This window comes from Rana temporaria, chromosome 10, assembly GCF_905171775.1.
Source record: "Rana temporaria chromosome 10, aRanTem1.1, whole genome shotgun sequence".
Lineage (NCBI taxonomy): Eukaryota > Metazoa > Chordata > Amphibia > Anura > Ranidae > Rana > Rana temporaria.
Genome location: NC_053498.1, coordinates 116,692,938 through 116,716,822, shown reverse-complemented (window position 1 = coordinate 116,716,822; position 23,885 = coordinate 116,692,938). Strand labels below are relative to the sequence as shown.

Genomic DNA, 23,885 nt, shown 5'->3' with positions numbered 1-23,885 from the left:
GTCTTGGGAGGAACAAAGAGAACAATTTGGTTGGTATTTTGAGACTCGGTTAGTGATGTAGTTGTGGATGGCTTTGTAAGTTATTGTTAGTATTTTGAATTTAATTCGTTGGTTGAGTAGCAGCCAGTGGAAGGATTGGCAGAGAGGGGTAGCAGACGCTGAGCGGTTTGTAAGGTGGGTGAGTCTGGCAGCAGCATTCACGATGGAATAAAGTGGGCATAGCTTATTTAAAGGTGAGCCAATGAGAGGGGGGGGGTTGAAGTAGTTGAGGCAAAAGATAATCAGGGAGTAAATTAGGAGCTTTGTGTTTTCATTGGCTAGGAAGGGGCGTATTTTGGAGATGTTGCCGAGATTAAGGCGGCAAGCTTTGGAAAGTGATAGAATGTGAAGCCGAAAGGAGAGTTCATAACACCTAGCACCCTGGCATGTGGGGATGGCTTGATGGTTGTGTCATTGCTCTTGACAGAGAAGTCAGGGAAAGAGGTGTGTAGAGGAGGAAATATTATGAGCTCGGTTTTGGATAGATTGAGTTTGAGAAAGTGGTGTGACATCCAGACTGGCGATGTGTGAGGAGACTAAAGGAGCGAGTTGAAGGGTAGAGTGATACAATTTGGTGTCGTCAGTGTATAAATGCTATTGAAAGCCATGGGAGTCTATCAACTGACCTCGGGAGGAGGTGTAGATTGAAAATAGGAGAGGACTAAGAACAGATTTCTACTTTATAAACAATATACAGCCACGTGAGAGTGACATGACTCCATGTGACTGATGTTAGAAGGAGAGCTCCTTCAATAACTCTAATCAAGTGGAGTGTAGATTTATCCGATCACAAAACAAAGCATTTCATTTGACACAGCTGGCTGTGTGTGAGGAGAGTGACGGAGGGATAATGTGGGTCAGCAGAAAGGCCATGTCAGAGCTAAGTGGAAGCCCTGGACAGGAATAGAAAGGATTATGTCACTAACACATCACTTACACCACAGAAAACTGCACTCTGAACATTTCCATTTCTTCTTAACACATAGACACTTAGGGCTAACTCACAGCAGCTCATGTGTTACAACACAGTGGCTGGTGCGGAGTTGGTCCGGCGGAATCACTGGCGTGCCGACATCGCACAGTTCACATTTGTTTAATGAATTTTATCAAAACGCCACACTCTGACAGTTCACTGGCCACCGCTTAGCCTGACGTAATTTTTTTCACTGCACACTATGCACCATATACAGGAGACAAGGCATTTTCACTTGTCTTGCAGTAAGACTGTGCTTGAAAAGCACCCAAAGCAGTCCCACCACACCTGGTGTGAATAGCACCCTAGGACTCATTCAGACGGGCACTGAGACCTGTAATCTGTTGGCTGGTTTATTCTGTATACAATTTAAGCATTGTGTTACCATGGTTTATCCCTCAAGTGTCAATTTTTTTCATTCTCTGGGCCCATTCATACCTCACCACTCAACAAGTGCACACCAATGTATTTATATGATCAAACAATACAATCAATATTTTTGACAATCCAATTGTATTGTAATTATACTGTCTGCCCGAATGTTGTAAAGCACTGCGCAAACTGTCAGGGCTAGGGATGAGCATACTATAGACTCTATAGCATGCCTGTGAAAACGTCTTTCAGAACCTGGGTCTTGCCCCACGGAACATGTATCAATGGAATTTCTTTTTTTTTAAACGGTCGTTTTTTCTGGAGCAGTAATTTTAATGATGCTGCATTGTAATCTTCTTTTACAATGGATGATCGTTAGTAAGTTAATGTAATCAAGCCTCTGGTTGGGCTTGTTTGCACTTGTGGCTGTCATTGTTATCCCTTTAAATGTGATTTGTAGTGGATCGCGACATCAAATTCTTAAAGGGGTCGTGACTCAAAAAAGGGTAAAAACCACTGGATTAAAGGATTTCTATTTTTATCCATACATTTCTAATGCCGTGTACACACGACCTTTTTTCATGACGAGTAACATGCAATTTTTTAACTTGGTCATTAAAAACGACCGTGTGTAGGCTCCAGAGCATTTTTCTTAACGTGAAAAATGGGCATTAAAAATTTAGAACATGCTCTATTTTTTCTCGTTGTTTTTCACGTCGTGAAAAACAGTTGTGTGTAGGCTTTAACGATGGGGAAAAAACGTGCATGCTCAGAAGCAAGTTATGAGAAGGAAAATCTGCATAATCAGCCCAAAGGGTGGCGCCAATCGAATGGAACTTCCCCTTTATAGTGTTGTATGTCACTGCGCTTTGCTTGAGCATTTTTTTTCACGATCGTGTGTATGCAAGGCAGGCTTCACAAGAATCAGGTAGAGGAAAACGTAGTTTTTTTCCCATGATATGAAAAATGGTCGTGTGTACGTGGCTTAAGATTCACACAACCCTGCCACACAGCACAGCCATGTATGGCAGGACAGGGAACCTGATTTTTGTGAAAGTTAAAGCAGTAGTAAACCGCTGTCTTTTTTTTTTTTTTTTAAAGAATCTACATCTCACCTTTTTCAGCATCCAACTCCAAGAGGGCTACTTTTTTTTTTTTACTTTTTATTGGCAAATGACATCACAAAACATGTGCATTTGATTGGTTAGCTTATACATTCACTCCCATTTATTACAGCCCCCTGTGACATCTGTTCTTGGCATGGAGCCCTCATAGGTCAGTTCACATAAAAGGGTGGTTTCTTCTTGGAAGTCCATTTTTGGGCATGCACACACACCCTTCTTGTCATGTGGCATAAAAGTCCCCTTGTGTCTTTCATTCAGACTCATTCGCCATCTTACATAAAATTCCTTTGGTGGGATGAAGAGAAGGGGGAGGGAAGGTTGAAGTCCACTTTAGAATGCAGTAGGGGGAAGGGGGGGATGGAGTGAGTGGATGACACAGCTGTTCTTAATAATAGTCCTTTTGTATATCCATCCAAGTTGAAATATACTTTAAAAACATATCTGACAAAACTTTATGTAAGGATAATATCTGCATTGCAACACATACCCATACATACATATGCATATATATCTTTTTTAGATAATGAATATAAAAACAAATAAACAGTATAAGGAATATAAGAAAGAAAAAACATTTCAGTGATTCTAATAAAAAGGATTAGCTTAACTCAAAAATAGGCATTTTAGCCTAATCCATCACACTAGTATGCACCGAAATGGCCAGTTATAATAACGCACTGCCATATCACAAAAAAAGGCCTGGAAATTAAGGGAGTAAATCTTCCGGAGGTCAAGTGGTTAAATATATATACACCTACACACATACAGGTCTTGTCCCACAGCTTGTGACTGGACAGTGAAAAGAGAAGCAGCACACAGATGAGTTCACTCTCTGTCATTTTTGCTGTCTCCTCCTATCAGCATGCTCCTTGTTATTACATGATCACTGCAAATAATAAAAACACCATAAAAGACTCGCTATCAAACCATGAATTAGGAAGGATATATGGATAATGGTAATTTGGTCATGTGATCTGTGTGCACTGTGTAGAAGACACGTGAGTTGAGGATTGCGATCTGAGCCTGAACATTACCAGTTACAAATTAGAAGCTATAAATAGCAAATGCACCTTTAGCTGTGAAACCCAGAGACTTAAATCCTTCTGGAGCCAAATGTACAGAAGAAAATTGTGCTTCCCGAACGGACAGCCATTGATAAGCAATGGTTTTCTTCTCTGATCTGCAAAGTAATCTTAGCATTTGATGAGCTTCAGGCCTCATTTGGTGAGGATTACAGGACTCCATAATCCAGGCCCTAAACCTGTCCTCTTTCTGCATAGATTATACATGTGTCATTTACAGAGTGCCGCTCTGTGTTAATGAAGACCCTCTCTCCAGTACAAGGCAGCTTAGACACCAAAGCACAGATGTTGGGCAATTTTTTTTTTAATGTTGGCTATTATTTTAACAGAAATGCTTTTATCGATATTATGTGCATCCCAGTCTGCTTTGCATTTATTAATAGACATTTATATCAGTGTTTTGTGATTATACTCTATTTTCTATGTTGTGCTATGTTTATAACATTCCACTTTAAATGTGATATTTTTTTTAACAGTAATTGGACATTCCAACATCTTAGTGTAAAACATTGTGGTAATACTGCGCTGTCATATGAACAAATGAAAAATATAACTAATGCTGCAACTTTAAATGTGAGACAAAAGTGACAAAATATAGAAAAACAAGCTGTGCAACTAACGTGATGACTCAAACAGAAAACCAACAAGTGAATCAATTGCAAAACTTAATGCTGTAACTGTAGAGAGATCACTAAAACAAATAGGTGACCCTATTTGTATCACATGTTAATAAGTCTCCTGAAGAAAAGGATTGAGCAAATCAAAGTCCTATTTCAAGGAATGGATGCATCAGATGGTAGTTTACTAGCTGGAAATGTGCTGCTCTCCTATAGGTAAAAAGGTGACATCAAACCGAAAGGAACCACAGAACAGTGATGGGATAAAAAGGAAATCCTCCACCTTCCAAATAAACTGCCTCTTACCGAAAGGGAAGATCCCAACCAGAGATCTTCTGTTGGCGTATGGCTTTCAAACCCAGCCTAGAGGTCTATGTAGTAGGATATCGTTAGCCCAATGTCAAATGGATCTCCCACCGCTCACAGATGGTCAGGTCTGAATACAGCCAGGTGAGGAAGGAAAGAAGGCTGACATAGCGTAATCCAGTAAAACGGTTTAATGTATAAAATCGCACTTACAAAAGGAAGATATAAAATCGCATGGCTGTATTCACACCTGACCATCTGTGAGCGGTGGGAGATCCATTTGACATTGGGCTAACGATATTCTGCTACATAGACCTCTAGGCTGGGTTTGAAAGCCATACGCCAACAGAAGATCTCTGGTTGGGATCTTCCCTTTCGGTAAAAGACAGTTTATTTGGAAGATGGAGGATTTCCTTTCTATCCCAGGGAACATGTATGAATGGAAAAAAAGATTTAAAAACTGTCGTTTTTTTCAGAACTCCTGAAAAAACTACCGTTTTTAAAACTTTTATTCCATTGATACATGTTCCCTCGGGCCAGACCCGGGTTCTCAAAGACGTTTTCACAGGCATACTATAGACACCCAGCAGGTACAATATTTAAAGGAATTTTTTTTTTTTTTTTTTTTATTTAAGCATCATTAAAATCACTGCTCCTGAATCTTTAGGTGCAAACTACAGAGCACACGGCCAGTACACACCAAGTAGCTTTAGGTGCAAACTACAGAGGACACAGGCAATAAACCACGTAAGAATACTGCAGCTAGCACAATCACCTACCTGCCAGTAAATTAGAAAGAAGTGATCTAGCTAAACTATACAGTGTATAAATATATTTACAACACCTGGGATGTATATATATCCTCTACACACTGTAATATTAACTGACTAGCCTGCCTGCCTACCCGCCTGCTCTATCTACCTGCAAAAAATGACACTCTCTCTGTCCTCTCTTAACCACTGCAACACACTACACAAGGCCGACCTGCAGGCGGCCTTTTATAGTGTGGGGCATGTACTAAACCCCCTGAGCCATAATTGGCCAAAGCCACCCTGGTTTTTGGCCAATTATGGCTCTCCGTTTTTTTGCAAGCTGTGATTGGCCAAGCATGCGGGTCATAGTGCATGCTTGGCCAATCATCAGCCAGTGATGCCGCAGTGAATTATGGTCTGTGAAACGTAACTCGAATTTGGTGCTAACGACCCGTTTTGTTTGTATTTCGACGAACGATCGAATATACGATGTTCGAGTCGTACATGAGTTCGACCCGAATACGAAGCTCATCACTACTCAGTAGCAGTGGAGTTTTGGTAGAAAAAAATTACGTGCCTAAAGGTTTGTAAATGCATGTTATCGCTAGGCATGTTTAGGGCTTGAGCAACTAATTTAAATGGCCAGAATAAATAACTATTCTGGCCAAAGAAAAAAATGACACACCTAAGTGCTCCATTTACAAGCGTCCAGCGTTATTTCTGCCAAAATGCTTCTTCCAGGAGGAAAGAAGTCTAGGAGACTTATCAAAATATCCAGTGTGCATGAGGCGTAAAGGTACATATCGTATATGACAACCTAAACAAATACAAATCAAGTGAAATAAAGATCTTTGTTTCCTTTCCCTGAATGGGCTTAATCCTCTTTCATTTGTGTCTCTATATTCCCAATTCCCAGTCACTGCAGCTCTCAGTGGAAGGGTTTCAGCAACAGAGGCAGTGCTGTCAATCCAGAAAGGCAGGACTGGGTGTGGCAAGGTGCTTGTAGGTGCCCCATAGCTGCTCCACATGGCCAAACTCTCCTAGCTGGAGCCCTTCAGTAAACGAGTCACCCTGGAACAGTTCCTAGTCCTGGTGCTCCATGCAGACCCCTATGTCTGCCACACATGTGCACAATGGCAGCGACCCTCTTCGCTCCATCCCCTGATCCATATTCATGTCAACTCCCCACATGCCTGGAGCACACAATTTATTGTGGTTGCAAGGCAGGGCTCTATAGATTTGACCAAACTCCTTAGACCCATAAGACACAAGGGCCCAAGCACTTGGCACATGAAACCTTATGGGGAGTTCTGCTCACACCGCCAGGAGGGTGACCATTTTCCCAAACCACCACAAGCTCCCAAGCCAGTAAGGTTTGCACTTCACACATCAAAGTTTTTTGTCAGCTTTGCATTTTGCTTACCTTTCCCTCGGCTATACATTGCAATTCCTTTTAACCACCTCAATACAGGGCACTTTCACCCCCTTCCTGCCCAAGCCATTTTTCAGCTTTCAGCAATGTCACACTTTGAATGACAATTGCGCGGTCATGCAACACTGTACCCATATGGAATTTATAATTTTTTCCCCCACAAATAGAGCTTTCTTTTGATGGTATTTGATCACCTCTGCGGTTTTTATTTTTTGCGCTATAAACAAAAATAGAGCGACGATTTTGAAAAAAAATAAATAATTTTTGCTATGATAAATATCCCCCCCAAAAATATAAAAAAAATGTTTTTCCTCAGTTTAGGCCAATACGTACTTTTCTACATATTTTTGGTGGAAAAAAAAATCGCAATGAGTATATCGATTGGTTTGCACAAAAGTTATAGCGTCTACAAAATAGGGGATAGATTTATAGCATTTTTATGATTATTTTTTTTTTTTACTAGTTTACTAGTTAACATTGGTTCAGTAAAATGGTTTACAGGCATTCAATTGCCTAGTATAATTAAGAGAACTATGTGATTGGAATTACAGACTCAAATGTGGTAGAAATAATCCCAGACACTGGTAGCACAGAGTCCAGACTACATGGTAGTGTGGTGTCCCAGTGCAGGTATCTGCTGTAGGCCCTGTCAGATTGAGGCCCTCGGCTTGTGGGGTCTCCCCTGCAGGGACTCAGCTAGTTATGATGTGATTTATACTGTTATGGTTGATAACGCGACGCGAGTTTCACAACTCGCATTCGGCGCTCTATAAGTATTTATTCCAATCCAATCCAATCCAATAATACGTTTATTAGGTGTGTGTATAGCTTTAAGGGGTTTAGTCAACCATCTCATGTTCAGTCAGAGTGTATTACCATCTCATGTTCAGTCAGAGTGTATTAGAGTCAGGAGGACTAAATGCTAGACAATACCTTATTGTGTTGTGTTATACTACAGGTCAGTCTCTATGATCCACAGCTCTCAACCAATAGGCTTCAGTCTAAACAGGCCCTTATAAGGGATTGTACTTCCTGTTTAAGCCAGTCTAGACTACACACAGTTCCTGGCAGAGCAGAGCAAAACACATTCAGAGAAGAAGTGCAGGCCAGAAGTCTCCAGTTCAGGAGAAAATACGGCAAAGAGTGGAGTATCCCTAAACATTACAGAACCAGTACTTCAGCTCATTTATCGGATCAATCCGTTATTCCGGCAAAAGCCTCAAGTCTACAGACACTTCAGTAAGTGTATCTATTTTTCAGCCTAGTTAAGCATAGGCCCTGAATTACTAATCCGGCTTTTGCAGCCGAGTATATATATATGATCAGCTAAGCTCAAGCATTATCAGCCGTGTGATCCAGAGACTGCCTGCAGAACATTTTGACACTCTGTTTAAACGCTGTGAAGATTTTGACACCTGCCTTCATGCCAGTAAAGCCTTCGTTGTTTTAACCCCTGTTGTGGACTGTGTTATTACCATCCTAACTAGCGGGGATACGGAGGCCCCCGGAGCTGTAGTTTCCCGGGGTATTCCAAGACTACAGTGGCGTCACGTGACAGAGAGGGTTAATACCATCTGGCCCTCACTAAGGGTTATTACCACCTGACCCTGGGCTCCTAGCCCCAAGAACCAAGTAGCTAACCATCAAGCGCATGTGTGTGGCCGTGGGGCTCACCCTCCCCGGTCTCACAGTAGCTGTAGGAGGGGATGCTGAGGTGCTTACTCATGTAATAAAGTCATTGGCCATGACCTCTCCAGGCCTTATGACTGATAGCATCCCCTTCCAACAAGGAGAAAAGTGCTTTGACTCTAGTCTTGCATCCTACTGTTGTCTCTGCACTGGACCCAGAGTAGCTCCTCCTCCCACCTTAGAAAGAACCAGGGTTGGGCTACTCAAGAACACAGGACATAGAGAATCCCTCCCTGCATGCAGATTCACAAGCTATGGGTAGTGATGCTCATAGCTCCCCTTCTGCAGCATCATCTCATCCCACTGTGATGCAAGCAGGTACAGCCTACATGAGAGTTTCAACAACACTGCTCTGAATTTGGAGCAGTGCAGCATGGTTTCCACCACATCACAGCTGGCTGCATTAGGTGACCAGGTGATTAGGATCAACAAGTCTTTGTGCATGGAAGAGAAAACTGTGAATCCATAGTTCTAGTTTAAAAAATATATTTGAAATGCAATTAGCAAAAGTACCTGAATCTGGCTTGGTGACAGAATCCTGCCATCTTCTATACAACAGAACTCAAATTGGAAGAGAAGACTAGGAGCCAGTCAGGTGTTCTGCATGTACATGGGCTTACAAGCATCCTTTCCCATCAGTAGCAGTGGGAGAGGTAAGTATATACTAGCTTCTTTTTGCGGGAACTCCTTTTTGTAGTTATGTTATACATGTAATTGGGTCGCTTTAAACAGGTCTGAGGTTTCAATGCCCATACTTTTTAACAGTGTTGGCTGCCTGAGCAGCCATTCAGCAACCACCAAAACTGTCACATGAGGATGTAAGATATATGGTCCCCATACCCAATCTTCTTTCTGGGCTGCCAAATGAAGCAGCGAGTGAAAGGAAGGTAAATATATGCAGCTTATTAGGTGCTTATAATCTAGTTAAAAGGAGACAATTAAACAATGAAACACCATGAGCTTTCATATAATTGATCCAATTCCACTTAAGTAGAAGTAGTGTATAAGCTTAGAACAACCTGAGCATCGGCTTAAAACAGCAAATGAGCTAACTAAACATCCTAAAAGTTTTTAATTCAGCCACCGCACAACGAGGCTTAACACAACACATAGATGGTGATTTATCCAGTTTACAGGTAATCACTTCTGATACCACACAAAGCCTTTTTTTTTTTTAAACCAGAGCTCTCTTTGACAAAAACAGAATATATTAGAAAAGCTTAAATATTGCTATCCAGTGTCTGGGAGCTACCTAAGAAATGGAATCCATGTGTTGATCCAGTACCTCGCAGATTCAGCCGTCAGTCTGCAGTTCTGTCATGACCTGTGCCCCAAGCTCTAGTGCCCATGCTCTACCTTTAATGGCTGATGAACAATTGATAGCAAAAGTGTTTTTTATGTGACCCTATGATACACACTTAGGGCCAGATTCACAAAAGAGATACGACGGCGTATGTTCTGTACACTTTCCAGTACGCCTTCTTCTTCAGTCTTCTAAGGAAGTAATCTTATTAAGTCCTGTAAGAAGTGACTTTAAAGGTCACCTATTACAGTTTCTGAGAAGCCTAGTTTACTATTTTATTTTAATTTATTTAATTTGGTAAATTTTGAATGATGTGTTGTTTCACAATTTTTTACAGTATACGAAATGTGGTACAGCTTGTTTTGGGTATACACAGTGTTACTACTGTACATCATTGTGAGTTAAACTAATTGTTGGAAATGTCTTGGAACTTTTTTGAAAGCCACTCTTCACTTTAAGCCAGACCCAAATGCATACAATTGGCTTTTTTTTTAATATAATGAATGTTCGAATAAATAAATGAATATATTTTTTATATTACATGTTAGTAAATATATAATCAAAGGGTAATCAATTTCATTCCCCTCTCCAGGCAATCAGTTTCTCCACACAAGCCAAAGCCCAGTTGAGGCAATACATGTTTTGTTCCGCAGAATAAGTATGACTTTTCTTGAATAAATTATCGTTCTTAGTATGTAATGGTTTGCGGGTGTGATATCTTCCATTATTCCCAATAAGCAAGGACAGAGTTCACAACCTTTAGGCAAACATTTACCCGTTATTATTTTCATATATCTGCATTTTCAAATAATGAGATTCTTTTGGCAGGAAGTGTAATGCCGCGTACACACGGTTGGAATTTCCGACAACAAATGTTCGAGAGCAAAATCCGACCATGTGTAGGCTCCATTGGACATTTGCTGTCGGAAATTCCGACAACAAATGTTTGAGAGCTGGTTCTCAACTTTTCTGACAAAAAAAGTTCTTGTCGGAAATTGCGACCGTGTGTACACAATTCAACGCACAAAAATTCTATGCATTCTCGGAATCAATTCGACGCATGCTCGGAATCATTGAACTTTATTTTTCTCGGATTGTCGTATTGTATGTCACCGTGTTCTTGACGTTGGCAATTTCCGACAACATTTGTGTAACCGTGCGTATGCAAGACAAGTTTGAGCGAATATCCGTTGGAAAAAAATCAATGGTTTTGATGTCGGAATGTCCGATCGTGTGTACGCGGCATGAGTGTAAACTTCTGAAATGGTAAGGTTTGGTCACCACCACCAAAGGTGATCATTGAGATCCTTGGACCCTGTGTTGTAGGGAGTGGTCAGTTGTAACCATGTTTTGGCACCCTTAAAGGCCTTGTTTGCTGGAGATAAATACTTAATATACGCATTTAATGTATTTTATGCATGTTATTTACCTGTAAAAGCCTCCCTTGTGTAGACATACAAAGCCTGAGACTGCTCTGCGCACCACCATCTTAGATGTGAAAAGCTCTAGCAGACTCAAAGTTGTCACTCAAGTGACATGCAATAATAGCCTATCTCAAACGTTTAAAGATGAAGGAACTTTTGAAATAACTTCACAGTCTGAAGGATGCCCTGCTAGTAATTATTGTATCTACGTCTCACAATACATAAGCGTGATGGTCACTGGGAAGAATGCTCCATACATCTGTGGTCATTGGGAACGATTCCCCCTTATTGCTAAAAAGATAATTGGTGACAGTTGTAACTTACCTAAAGCCTCGTACACACGATCAAACTTCCATCGGACAAATCCGTGGATTTTTGTCCTAAGGGCCATTGGCCGTGAACTTGTTCTGCATACAGACGGCAGAAAATTTTCAGTCAACATACACCAAACCATGTGGTTTTTCAGCTCTTTATCCCCACCCTTAGGGCAACTTCTGCTATTGTTGTCTGATGTTTAGCATTGGTTCGGAGCACGCGTGTTTGTACTTTGGATTTAAGTCAAACAGATTTGTGTACACACGATCGGATGATCCGACAGAACACATGTTTTGTCGGACAATTTGAGAGCATGCACAGCCAACATTTGTTGTCGGAAATTCTGACAACAATTGTCCGATGAAGCATACAGACGGTCGGATTATGCGACAAAACACATCCGTCGTACAATTGTTGTCGGAATATCCGATCGTGTGTACGAAGCTTAATGCTGCGTACACACAACCGTTTTTCGGGTTCTAAAAAATTACGTTTTTTAATGGTCTATAAAAAAATAAAAAACATTTCAACCCGATCATTAAAGCGGCCTTGCATACGCACGATCGTGAAAAAAAAATGCTCTAGCAAAGCGTGGTGACGTACAACACGTACGACGCCACTATAAAGGGGAAGTTCCATTCGGATGACGCCACCCTTGGGGCTGCTTTTGCTGATTTTGTGTTAGTAAAAGACGATTCACGCTTTTCAGTCTGTTACTGCGTGATGAATGTGTTTACTTCATTACGAACGCTAGTTTCACCAGAACGAGCGCTCCCGTCTTATAACTTGCTTCTGAGCATGCACAGTTTTTTCACGTTGTTGAAGCCCACACACGACCATTTTTTACAACCTTAAAAACGACAACGTTAAAAACGTAGTGAAAAAAATAGAGCATGTTCGAAATTTTTAATGCACATTTTTTAGATCGTGAAAAATGCTCTGGAGCCCACACACGGTCGTTTTTTAATGACATTAAAAAAAAAACGTAACTTTTCAGAACCCGAAAAACACTTGTGTGTACGCGGCATTCGAGTCACAAAATGCTCATCACTTAAGAAACCCAAAACAACCTCTGGAGGAACTGCAGGTTATCGTATATAGGGAGATGGGGGAGAAGCCGGACCAGCAGAGAAAATAAAATTAGGAGGACTATGATGTGGCAGGAGGGAGGGAGAACTGTGGCTGCATGTAGTGGATTGACTCTACCTTGTATCATAATGAAAAACACTGCAAGTAAGAATTTTAAATGTTTTTCTGTACTTTTACCTGCAATTTTGTAAACTGTTGACAAGGCATCTTTAACATTAATAGAAGAAGGCCAAATCTCCCAACCAAAAACTGTCCTGTCTTTCACAAAATTAAAAAATAATAAGTAAATCTTGAATGGGAGTGATTGGTGTGTCCTCTGTTGAATCCGGCACCTCATCCCTATAGGTTATGGTATAGGGTTGTGAAAAACGAGAGGGATTATAACAGTGCCTTAAACAAGTCACAATTTTTTTTTGTCAAATCCGTAAATAAATATAAACATTTTATTGATAGTACGAAATGGTTTAAAAACATTAAACGTAGACTAGAATTGACATGGGTTGTTACAAAGTCCCGACATGTTTTGGCAAATCGTTGCCTTCCTCAGGGGTATGAATCAATCAATGTATTTTGTACAATCTAGTAAAAGATACATACAGGTAATTAGTTCAGAGTATATGAAAAATGAATGTTTCAAAACAAGGCTACGTTCTCAGGAAATAAATGAGCAAAAGTGGATCCAATATGTGGAAATAACCATTGTGAAAAAGCTGAGTGCCAAAACAAATGCTGTACCTACCCTGGGTACACACAGGAAGCAGAGCCAAATGTAGCAAACTGCAAAGTCACCCAAAGCACCAATCAAACCTTAGTGTTACATTGATTGATTCATACCCCTGAGGAAGGCAAAGATTTGCCGAAACATGTCGGGACTTTGTAACAACCCATGTCAATTCTAGTCTACCTTTAATGTTTTTAAACCATTTTGTACTATCAATAAAATGTTTATATTTATTTACGGATTTGACTACAATTTTTTGTGACTTGTTTAAGGCACCGCTGTAATCCCTCTCATTTTTCACAACCCTATACAATAAGTAAATCTTGTTGTTGAGTAAATAGTTTCTCCCTGCATGGCAATAAAACATTTCTTTATTGCTTTATGAAGTTGAGATTATACCTAGGTTTCAAGAAAATATCTGAGTTCAATGTAACTGTGAGGCAATATAGTTATTGTATTTAATCTACACAATAGAGTGGATCTTAATATACTGTAGTTTAATTGTTACTCATTGTTATCATTACAGGATTCAAGACAGGAGGTGCCATGCTCTTGCATAAATCCATATGGTCGTCATCTGACCCACAATGGCATTTGCTGTTCCTAGCAGCAGCATGGATCTGCAGCAGGATAATGGGGCCTGCATGCGAAATCATGTTAATGACAACAGCCTGAAAGTAGAGGATCCTCGAATCAGAAGATACTCCATTCCTCCAGTTCAAACACCCACAGGAAAGCATATGCTTGCCTATCTGCCCAGGCCGCCTACAGATACCAACAGATATGGAACTTTCCCTCAGAAGGTAAAGCATTGCAGTTCCTGATTACCTTTTATCACTTTTTTTACGTTTGTATTACAGATTTTTCAAAACAATACAAAAATATTTCCAAGTGGAACAATATAATTTTTGTGCATAGCCTTACATAAGTAGTCACACATACCATGTAACCAGCCCTGCATTTTGCATCACCGCACCTGTAGGCAGGGGTGTATTTAGGTTTTGTGCTGCCCTAGGCCTGACTAAACTCGTGCACCCCCTTATTTAAATATGACCCACCCTTTCCTGTCAAGGCCACACCCCTTGCATCTTAAGACCCACCCTGAAATTTTCAAGTGGAGACACTAGTTCTGATGGCCTGGGGGCGGTAATGGATTCCCTTAATTTGCATAGATTTCCTCTCACTTCCTGTTTGGCTATGGGACAGGGATGGTAAAAAATTAGAAGCTTAGTAAATGAGCAGAAGCTCTGCTGACTTCCATCATCCAATCATGTGCAAGCAAAAATGCTGTTTTTTTGGGGGGTATTCTTTACAAGGTGAAGCTTTACCTGGTTTACTAAGCTCTAGAGCAACTGCACTTGTAGCGTGCAATTGCACTTTATAAAGTGCACAGTCTAGTTGCCTGTAGTAAATCAACCCCTTTGTGTCCTAAATTATCAAAAAAAAAGATTTCTTTCTACTTGCAGAAAATCTACTAATCTTTCTTTAACCTCCCTGGCGGTAATCCAGAGTCTGGCTCTGGGTGGAAATCCAGTACCATTAGCGGCATCCCTGAGCCAGATTAGAGATAGCATCGCAGTTTTCAGGCAGAGTTTACTTACCTTGTCCCATGTCTCCCCGCTGTGTGAGTGAGCTGTCTCCTCGCTCGATTCACACAGTGCCTGTGTGCCGCCGAGCTCCGTTGCCTGCGACGTTACGACGCACGGGGGGCGGAGATCGGCGCCAAATTCAAAAAAATAGAAACAGTACACATACAGTATACTGTAATCTTACAGATTACAGTACTGTATAAAATAAATACACATCCCCCTTTGTCCCTAGTGGTCTGCCCAGTGCCCTGCATGTACTTTTATATAATAAAGACTGTTCTTTCTGCCTGCAAATTGGAGATTGTCCATAGCAACCAAAAAGTGTCCCTGTATGTCAAAAGTGGCTAGAAAACAGTGATAATAAATTAGAATCACTTGCAGAATTGAGCGATAGCGATTTGTGGGGAAATTCGTCATCAAACACTGAAAGTAATATTTTTTATTATTATTATTATATTATTATTTGTTATAATTATTTATAGTTATTAATTATATTATAATTTATGATTTTGTGTTTCAAAATGTATCATACCTGGGATATCTACTAGACTCTTGTTTGATATAAAACACCAAATCTCCATGCAAAACAATTGTACCACTTTCAGCACCTAAAATCTGATAAAATCATACCGCCAGGGAGGTTAAAGTGTACATATAGGGGGGAAGTTATAGAGGTTGTCCTAAAGTAATGGTAAACCATCATCTTGTAAAACAACCCATTCTGTTTTAAACAGAAATGAAAGTCAATACATTTGTGTATAAATAAAAAATATAAATAATAATAAAAAAAAAAAATATATATTATATATATATATATATATATATATATATATATATATATATATATATATATATATATATATATATATATAGTAAAGTTTGGGGGCTATAGCTCAGCAGGATTAAGTGCATAAACCGTTTGGGGGGGGAGGCTTTTATTTACAGACAAACCAAAATAAGGCTTTGCTCAGCTTACAGGGAAAACTATAACACAAAAGTCTGCTTAGCTTCAGCATCAAATATAAGTCTGATTGTCTTCAGCACAAAAATAAATCAAAGCAAAAGCACATACAGTTTGTTTGTAGAATTTCAAAAGTCCTCACTGTATTCTTAAGGCCTCGTACACACGACCAGGCATGTCCGATGAAAACGGTCCGTGGACCGTTTTCATCGGACATGTCTGCTGGGAGATTTTGGTCTGATGTGTGTACTCACCATCAGACCAAATTCCCCGCGGACAGAAAACGCGGTGACGTGGCGGCGACGATGACGCGGCGACATGCGCGAACCAGGAAGTTCAATGCTTCCACGCATGCGTCGAATCACTTTGACGCATGCGCGGGATTTCGGCCCAGCGGACATGTCCGATGAGTGGTACTAACCATCGGACATGTCCGACGGACAGGCTTCCAGCGGACAAGTTTCTTAGCATGCTAAGAAACTTTTGTCTGCTGGAAACCTGTTCGCTAGGCCGAAAAACTGTCCGGTAGGCCCTACACACGGTCGGACATGTCCGCGGAAACTGGTCCGACGGACCAGTTTCAGCGGACATGTTCGGTCGTGTGTACAAGGCCTAACAGCTCCCAGCAGACGCCCAGCTCATCTTCACAGGTGCAAACCCCATACTCCTTCACACACCTCTAGCACCACTTTCTGTTTTATGATCTGTTCTCTGGAAGTGTTAACTCCCTATGTGCTGACTCCCAGTGGTCAGGGGTGGAGGCTCTTTCCCACCCGAATAGCACTTATCAATAGGTTGCTATAATTATGAAAATTCTCGTAAGACAAAACACAACTTCGGAAGTGATGTAATGTAATGCATTGTATTGTAATGTATTCTTTTAATTTCCGAGCATACTTGGTCTTGGTCACACAATTTTTTTATGTACAAATACTATACTAATTACATAAAAATCATTAGTATTGTTATCATACGAGAACATTTTTTGTGCTTGTCTTTATATAAGGTCGGAATCTGTAGAGGTTTCACCTCAAGAACAGGCAACATAGGCAAATCTCCTTAAAGGGACACAGACAGCAAAAAATATATATTTTTTCTATTGTACCCAAAACTGAAAATTGTGGCTATACTTACAGTACACTTAAAGCAGTAATCCTAACATTCCCAATTTATCCCCTGCCAAGTGGGTGAGTTTGTCAGATCCACTGGAGAAAAGCACCATTGGTGCATTGCACTTGGGTTAGAGAAGAAGTATGGCCAAATCTCTTCTGGTCACACTTCTCCTGTGGGTCAACAGGTGAAAATAAAGGGGGAAAAAATGGGGGAAGAAGGAAAACGTATGCAGCCACCACATCTAAGGCCTAGATTTAGGTATACATTAGAAGATAAGTGCACCTTTAAACAAAAAATAAATGCACATATTTTTGCAGGTAAACACATTTGCATTTACTATTTTTGTTTTAGGAGCCAGGGAAAGCATCAGTGATCAGCAGATCGCTGGTGCCATGCAGATCTCCTGCAGGCTGTGAGTGTAAGTTCTGTGCCCATACATCATACTGGCGGGCAGTTTTACACTGACAGCTAGACTTAATGAACTACCACAGCACTCAACAGCACTGTGGTAGATCATTGAGAACTACAAGACCACAACTGCAAAGGTTGTCGGTAGTTGTAATTCATTCATTCGTAGAACACTGTGAATGAATGATGTGGCAGGGGCGAGCGGAGCCCCGCACTCCCGTGTTTTCTTTAGATTGTGGCTGCGAGTGAGGAGAGACGATTCCCTGCTCGCTGCCAAAACAAAAGATGAACTTATCCTCTAAAGAAGTACGGCCAACGCTATTTTGGCCATACTTATTTTGTTGTTCGCAGGAGTGCACTTAGTTCCGCACTCCTGTAACCTAGATTTAGCTGAAGCCTACTGTTGGCTGATGTCACTGATCCGATCCAGGCTATGCAGAAATCCCAACAATAATGTCGGGATCCACCCAGATTCCTTACTGGCAGCTGGCTCAGCCTCTTAGTGTGCCACTGGGAGCCTGAGCCCCTCCACAACCTGGAGCTCCACTGACAGTCACCTCTCTGTGCTCAGAGCGAACCTGAGAACTGAGCAATCAGCGGTCTTTGATTGCCCAGTTCTTGGCGTAGAGCCATCAGATCTATGCTGCAGACATCTAGGTATGTACATTTGTTTTTTCTACTTCCCACACTTCTCTTTAAATAGCACATGCTCCCATGGTGTAGAAATATTTTAAACAGTATGTTGGATCCTAAATTATATAACAGACCTTGGGGGTATGTGTCTTAACAAAAGTAAAGTTTTACTTTGAAAATATTCAGATGTAGTAATGTTTTTATTTTTTATTATTATTCATGGACTCTATTAGAAAGCTAGCTACTGTATATGAATTGTTCCGGTAACATCTCATTTACTATTTTCTTTTGCTTTCATATAGCCTGAAACAATGGTTGTCTCTGCCACATCTTGTGATGATTACCAGCAGAAACTGGAATTACCTCCACCCAAAAAAGGTGGCATCATCTCAAGTTTCATACCGCTGTCATATACCCACAGTGTCAAAGGAACCCGGCATAGGAGATTCAGTTCTATAGAACCTACAAATACCTGTGCTACCCCTCCAGTTGCCAAGCAAAGGCCTAGTGTGACTATTAACACAGAGGACTTACCCCGATACCAACGAGCTTCCAAGCAGGAGCCACCTCAACGAGATAGCGTCTCAAAATGGTATCCCAAACATGCCCTTAGTGTTCCAAATATTCCCCTGCGAAGTAAAACCCCAACCCGTAGTGTTGTCTCAGCTCCAGCCACCACCAAATCACACAGGATTCGTTGTAAGCTCATGTATGATGATCGTCAACTCTTTAACCTCACTAATCGTCAAACACGCCAGAGGTATGTCACCAAGGATGGGAAGTGTAGGGTCAACCTTGGACGTATTAATGAAAAGAAGAGGTTTATATCAGATATTTTTACCACCATCGTGGATCTAAAATACCGCTGGTTCATTTTTGTATTCATGTTATGTTACATTGTCACCTGGGTTGCATTTGCACTTATTTATTTTTTGGACGTCTTCCTTAGAGATGACATGAATCACATTGGGGATCCTGAGTGGAAGCCTTGTATTGATAATGTTGACTCCTTCCTTTCTGCCTTACTTTTCTCTGTTGAAAGTCAAAGAACGATTGGCTATGGCACTAGAATGGTAACTGCCTATTGCCCAGAGGGTGTAATATTAATCATGGCTCAGTCAATCCTAGGGTCCATGATTGATGCACTGATGGTGGGCTGCATGTTTGTAAAGATTTCTCGGCCTAAAAAGAGAGCCGAGACTTTAATCTTCAGTAAGAAATGTGTGGTGTCGCACAGAGATGAAAAGTTATGCTTGATGTTCAGAATTGGAGATCTACGGGATAGCCACATGGTGGATGCCAAGATAAGAGCTAAACTTATCAAATCTAGGCAGACGAAGGAAGGTGAATTTATTCCACTGGAGCAATCGGAGATCAACCTGGGTTATGATACTGGAGAAGACCGTCTGTTTCTGGTGGAACCTCAGATCATCTGTCACAACATAAATGATCACAGCCCATTCTGGGAAATGTCTGCAGAGTCCTTGAAACGAGAGCAGTTTGAAATTATTGTAATATTAGAGGGCATTGTAGAAGCTACAGGTAAGAAAACATTTTAAACTGTATCTCTACAGCTAAAATGTCTAATTTCAAGGGTAACTCCACTTTCGTAGGAAAATAATACAGCGTATACAATTGCAACAGAAGTCATATTGTAATTGAATGTTATAAAAAATACCTTTCCTTTTCAATCTGCAGCCACTGTAATTTTCTGAAAATTCAATGCTATATGGCTACCTGAAGGTGTTCTGTACACAGAATGGCCTGGATTCACGTAGAGCGGCGCATAGTTTTGCCGGGGTAGCGTATCGAATATACGCTACGCCGACGTATCGCAGAGCGGCGAGCACAGTATTCTCAAAGAAAATGCTCCCAACGTTGCGCCGACGTAATGTAAATTCATAGGCGTAAGCCGGCCTAATTCAAAGTAGGTGGAAGTGGGCGTGAACCATTTAAATGAAGCGTGACCCCATGCAAATGATGGGCCGAACGAACGTTGCATGCGCCGTCCCGTGGACACATCCCAGTGCGCATGCTCAGAATCACGTCGGAAATACTCCCTAAGATACGTCAAATCACTGCCTGCGACGTGAACGTAACCTACGCCCAGCCCTATTCACGTACTACTACGTAAACGACGTAAAATACGACAGCTGTTCCCTGGTCCATACCTTAACATGACTTACACCTGCTTTATGAGGCTTAACTTTACGCCGGACGTACGACTTACGTAAACCGCGTTTATTAATGCGCCGGGTGCAAGTACGTTCGTGAATCGGTGTATCTCACTCATTTGCATATTCGAATCATAAATCAATGGGAGCGCCCCTTGCGGCCAGCGTAAATATGCGCCCACGATACGACGGCGTAGGAAACTTACGTTGGTCGTAGGAAGCCTATTTTCAGGCATATCTAGTTCTGTGGGCACGGCGCACAGATACGACGGCGCACATTGACACTTACGCGGCGTATCTCGAGATACGCCGGCATAAGTGCTACGTGAATCCGGGCCAATGTGTACATAAAGTCCCCCAGAAACATAATTCCCTGCTTGTGTGATTGGCTCACTGATTTTCCCAGAAGTCTGCACTAAGATACAAGTCAGATTTCTGGCATCCCCTGCAAGAAAAACTTCATTTTTGGTGAAATACTCCCAATAGGAACACATCTAAGGCCCCATACACACGATAGAATTTATCCGCGAATACGGTTCAGCGGACCGTATCCGCGGATAAATCCTCTCTAAGATTTCAGAGGATTTCTATGCGATGGCGTGTACACACCATCGCATTGAAATCCGCGCTGAAATCCTCTGCCGATGACGTGTCGCGCCGTCGCCGCTATTATGACGCGGCGACGGGCGCGACGCTGTCATATAAGGAATTCCACGCATGCGTCTATTCATTACGGCGCGTGCGGGGAATCCCTTTGGACGGATGGATCCGGTAAGTCTGTACAGACGAGCGGATCCATCCGTTGGAATGGATTCCAGCAGATAGATATTCTGTGCATGTCGACAAATATTTATCTGCTGGAAATCCATTCCAGGGGAGATTTATCTGCGGATAAATATCCGTTGGCGTGTACACGCCATAGGATCTATCCGCAGAAACCCATTTGATGGGATTTATCTGCGGATAGATTCTATGGTGTGTATGGGGCCTAAAGGGATGCAGGCCCAGCAGCTTTCCTCATTAGTGCTCTGCAGGTGCACAGCTGATTGATAATTATGAAACCACACCCATTAAACCCTCTCGGTACAGAGGAACAAACTGTGATTTCTTCAGAATAACAAAAGGTAGGAATCTGCAATAAGGTTTGTTAAAATCCCTGCAATGTACATCAATCACCCAGAGGGGAATATTTTTTTCTCAACAAAAGTTACTGGAGTTACCCTTTAAGAGTTTGTTTATAAAAAAAGTTTTGAGCTTGAATCTGAGTACCATGTATGTTTTACCCAAATAAATTAATAATATTTAAAACACTTAAACCAAGCCCAGGCACCGCTTAGCCATCCAACTACCGGTACTTCTGAAACAACTTTTTATCCGTTGGAAGTATACATATATATTGTCTGTTCACTCTTTCCTTTACTCTTTCCTCCCCTTGGAGGTCAGTTGCATAAACAGTTCTTTAAAAAAAAAAAATCTAATGGAACAAGCCCCAGAGTTTCCAACCACTTCTTACAATTTTTAAGCAAACTCTATTTAAATTCCAACTTTAGGATGGGCACCAAGCTGTCACCCCCTTCTTGGACCCCCATTACCAATTTTTTCAGTATACAGTACATACTATTTTGCAGCTACCTTTCCTTGCCCCTAGTCACATGAAGCTTGGAAATCGACTCACTCCTCCTAGAATTTTTTTGTTAATCCTGGGAACTACACAGATGAGGAATGTGTTCTGTGATCATCAATTAAGTGTTTGTGAATAAACCATATCTATGGTTGAAATGTATAATCATATATTAACCACTTCAGCTCCGGAAGGTTTTACCCCCTTCCTGACCAGGCCATTTTTTTGTGATACGGCACTGCAATGCTTTACTGATAATTGCGCGGTCGTGCGACACTGTACCCATATAAAACTGATGTAATTTGTTTCCCACAAATAGAGCTTTTGGTGGTATTTGATTATCTCTGCGTTTTTTTTGTAGGAAGACTTAGCAGAAACACAAGATCTCCATCTTCCTTACTAGCAGCGATCTGCCTTGTTTACATAGGCAGACCGCTGTTCTGCCTCTCTCCAAACGATTGCTGGGTTTCCCGATTTCTAGTTTACTCCTATTAATTTGAAGGATATTGAGGTTTGTAAATTTACTTTGTGAAAGTCCCCACACATTTACTTCCTTGAATTCTGTGACACGTAGTCACTATGCCCTGTGATTAGGCACTGCTGTGTCACACAGTTCACAGAGCCTGCCCTCTGAACTATAAAGGCGCTATGAGGAGAAGTTTCAGGAGGTGGAGTCAGTACAGGAATCACTGCTTGCAGGCAGCATCTTTTGCTGGCGGAAATTCCAACAGCAAAAGTCCGGAATTTCCACCCAAGAGTTCACATCTGACTTTTGCTGTTGGAATTTCCGACCGTGTGTACGCGGCATAAGGCCCCTTTCACACGATCGGTCCAACCCAATCGGACCCTCCATTCACCTCTATGGAGTGGCAGATGTATACAGACTTTTGTCCATTTACACCCGCCTACCTCCAATCCGATCTATTAAAAAAAAGAAGTGGATCATCCCCTTCCATCTGACTGGATCAGAGGGCCCATAGAGTAGATTTGGCTGTGTCTGTTTTGCATATGCAGACTGGACACAGACCTGTCATCTGCCCACTCCGCTCATTGTTGCCCACAGCTGGTTACTAAGTCGCTGTGGCCCTCGACCTTCAAAAGGTTGGGCACCCCTGATCTAAAGCCTGCATCTCCTCCATTACAGTAGAAACCCATAAGGATAAAAGAGGGTTAACAGCTGTTTTCCAAAACAAAGAAATCAATTGTCTGGCAGCTGACAAGAATAAATGTAGCAGGTTCTGTCTCTGTGATGCCATCGAGCCCGGGAATATAGATAGGAGTGCCATTTCTGGAGCGGGTATCAAGGACTCATCATAGAGTTTACTGTATATGGTGAAAATCTGAGACCAAAAAGGTTGAATCCAGGTGCACTCCCACCAGATGTGGAAATATGTGCCCTCAGCTGAACCACACCGCCAACAGGTGGCCACTGGCCAGTACTGCTGGGAATATTGTGTGCAGGGAGTTAGGGTCCCCGTGCCACCTAGAGAGGAGTTTGAAGCTTTTTCTTGCGCATAACAAGATACTGTGGATTTATGCGTAAAATTAAACAAGGTTTGCCAATCAGCAGTCATGTGTGCTCTTCCCAGGTCTGCGGACCACATCCTGGTGTATGTTGGAAGTTGGTTATGTAGCAATGCATGTAGTAGTTTATAGATTGAAGAAAGTAAATTTCTGGGTGTCTCAGGGAAACAGCACAGCTGTTCATACTCAGTCAGAGGTCTATGGGTTTGAGAGAAGGTAAACAGATCGGTGAAAAAAAAAAGACGAGTGGAGGGCAGTAAGCCAATTCCCTGGGCCTGCAGGAACGACGGGTTTCCCTGAACTATGGTAAATAAAGGAGCGTGCCACCAGCCAGGAGGAGAGTGTGAATGGACTCAAACTTGGAGGAGCCCATTCCCTGAGGCAATGCAGGGTTGTCAAATAATGTGGTAAGAGGGGAAGAGGCTAACATTTTTAGAGTCACTCTATACCCCTCACACAAGACATTGACTAATGTTGGGGCCCAAAGTCCTGCATTGGAATGCTCAAATAAAACTCTTGCCTCCAACTCAGCAGCACTCCAACCATCTCCTGTCACTCCCCATGTGGGACTCTCCAAGCCCAGGCTTCTGCATCCGTTTTCTCCTCTTGGCCACACACACCATC

The 23,885-nt window shown here is 41.7% G+C and overlaps 1 protein-coding gene across 1 annotated transcript in view; it reads left to right on the top strand.

The window, feature by feature from the left end:
* LOC120915478 (G protein-activated inward rectifier potassium channel 4-like) overlaps positions 1–23,885 on the top strand; it is a 66,130-nt gene that overhangs the window by 22,654 nt on the left and 19,591 nt on the right. The window contains exons 2-3 of the mRNA XM_040326025.1: positions 13,765–14,041; positions 18,245–19,484. Coding sequence (XP_040181959.1) covers positions 13,826–14,041; positions 18,245–19,484 — 1,456 coding nt within the window. The 5' untranslated portion in view covers positions 13,765–13,825. The remainder of the gene's footprint in view (positions 1–13,764; positions 14,042–18,244; positions 19,485–23,885) is intronic.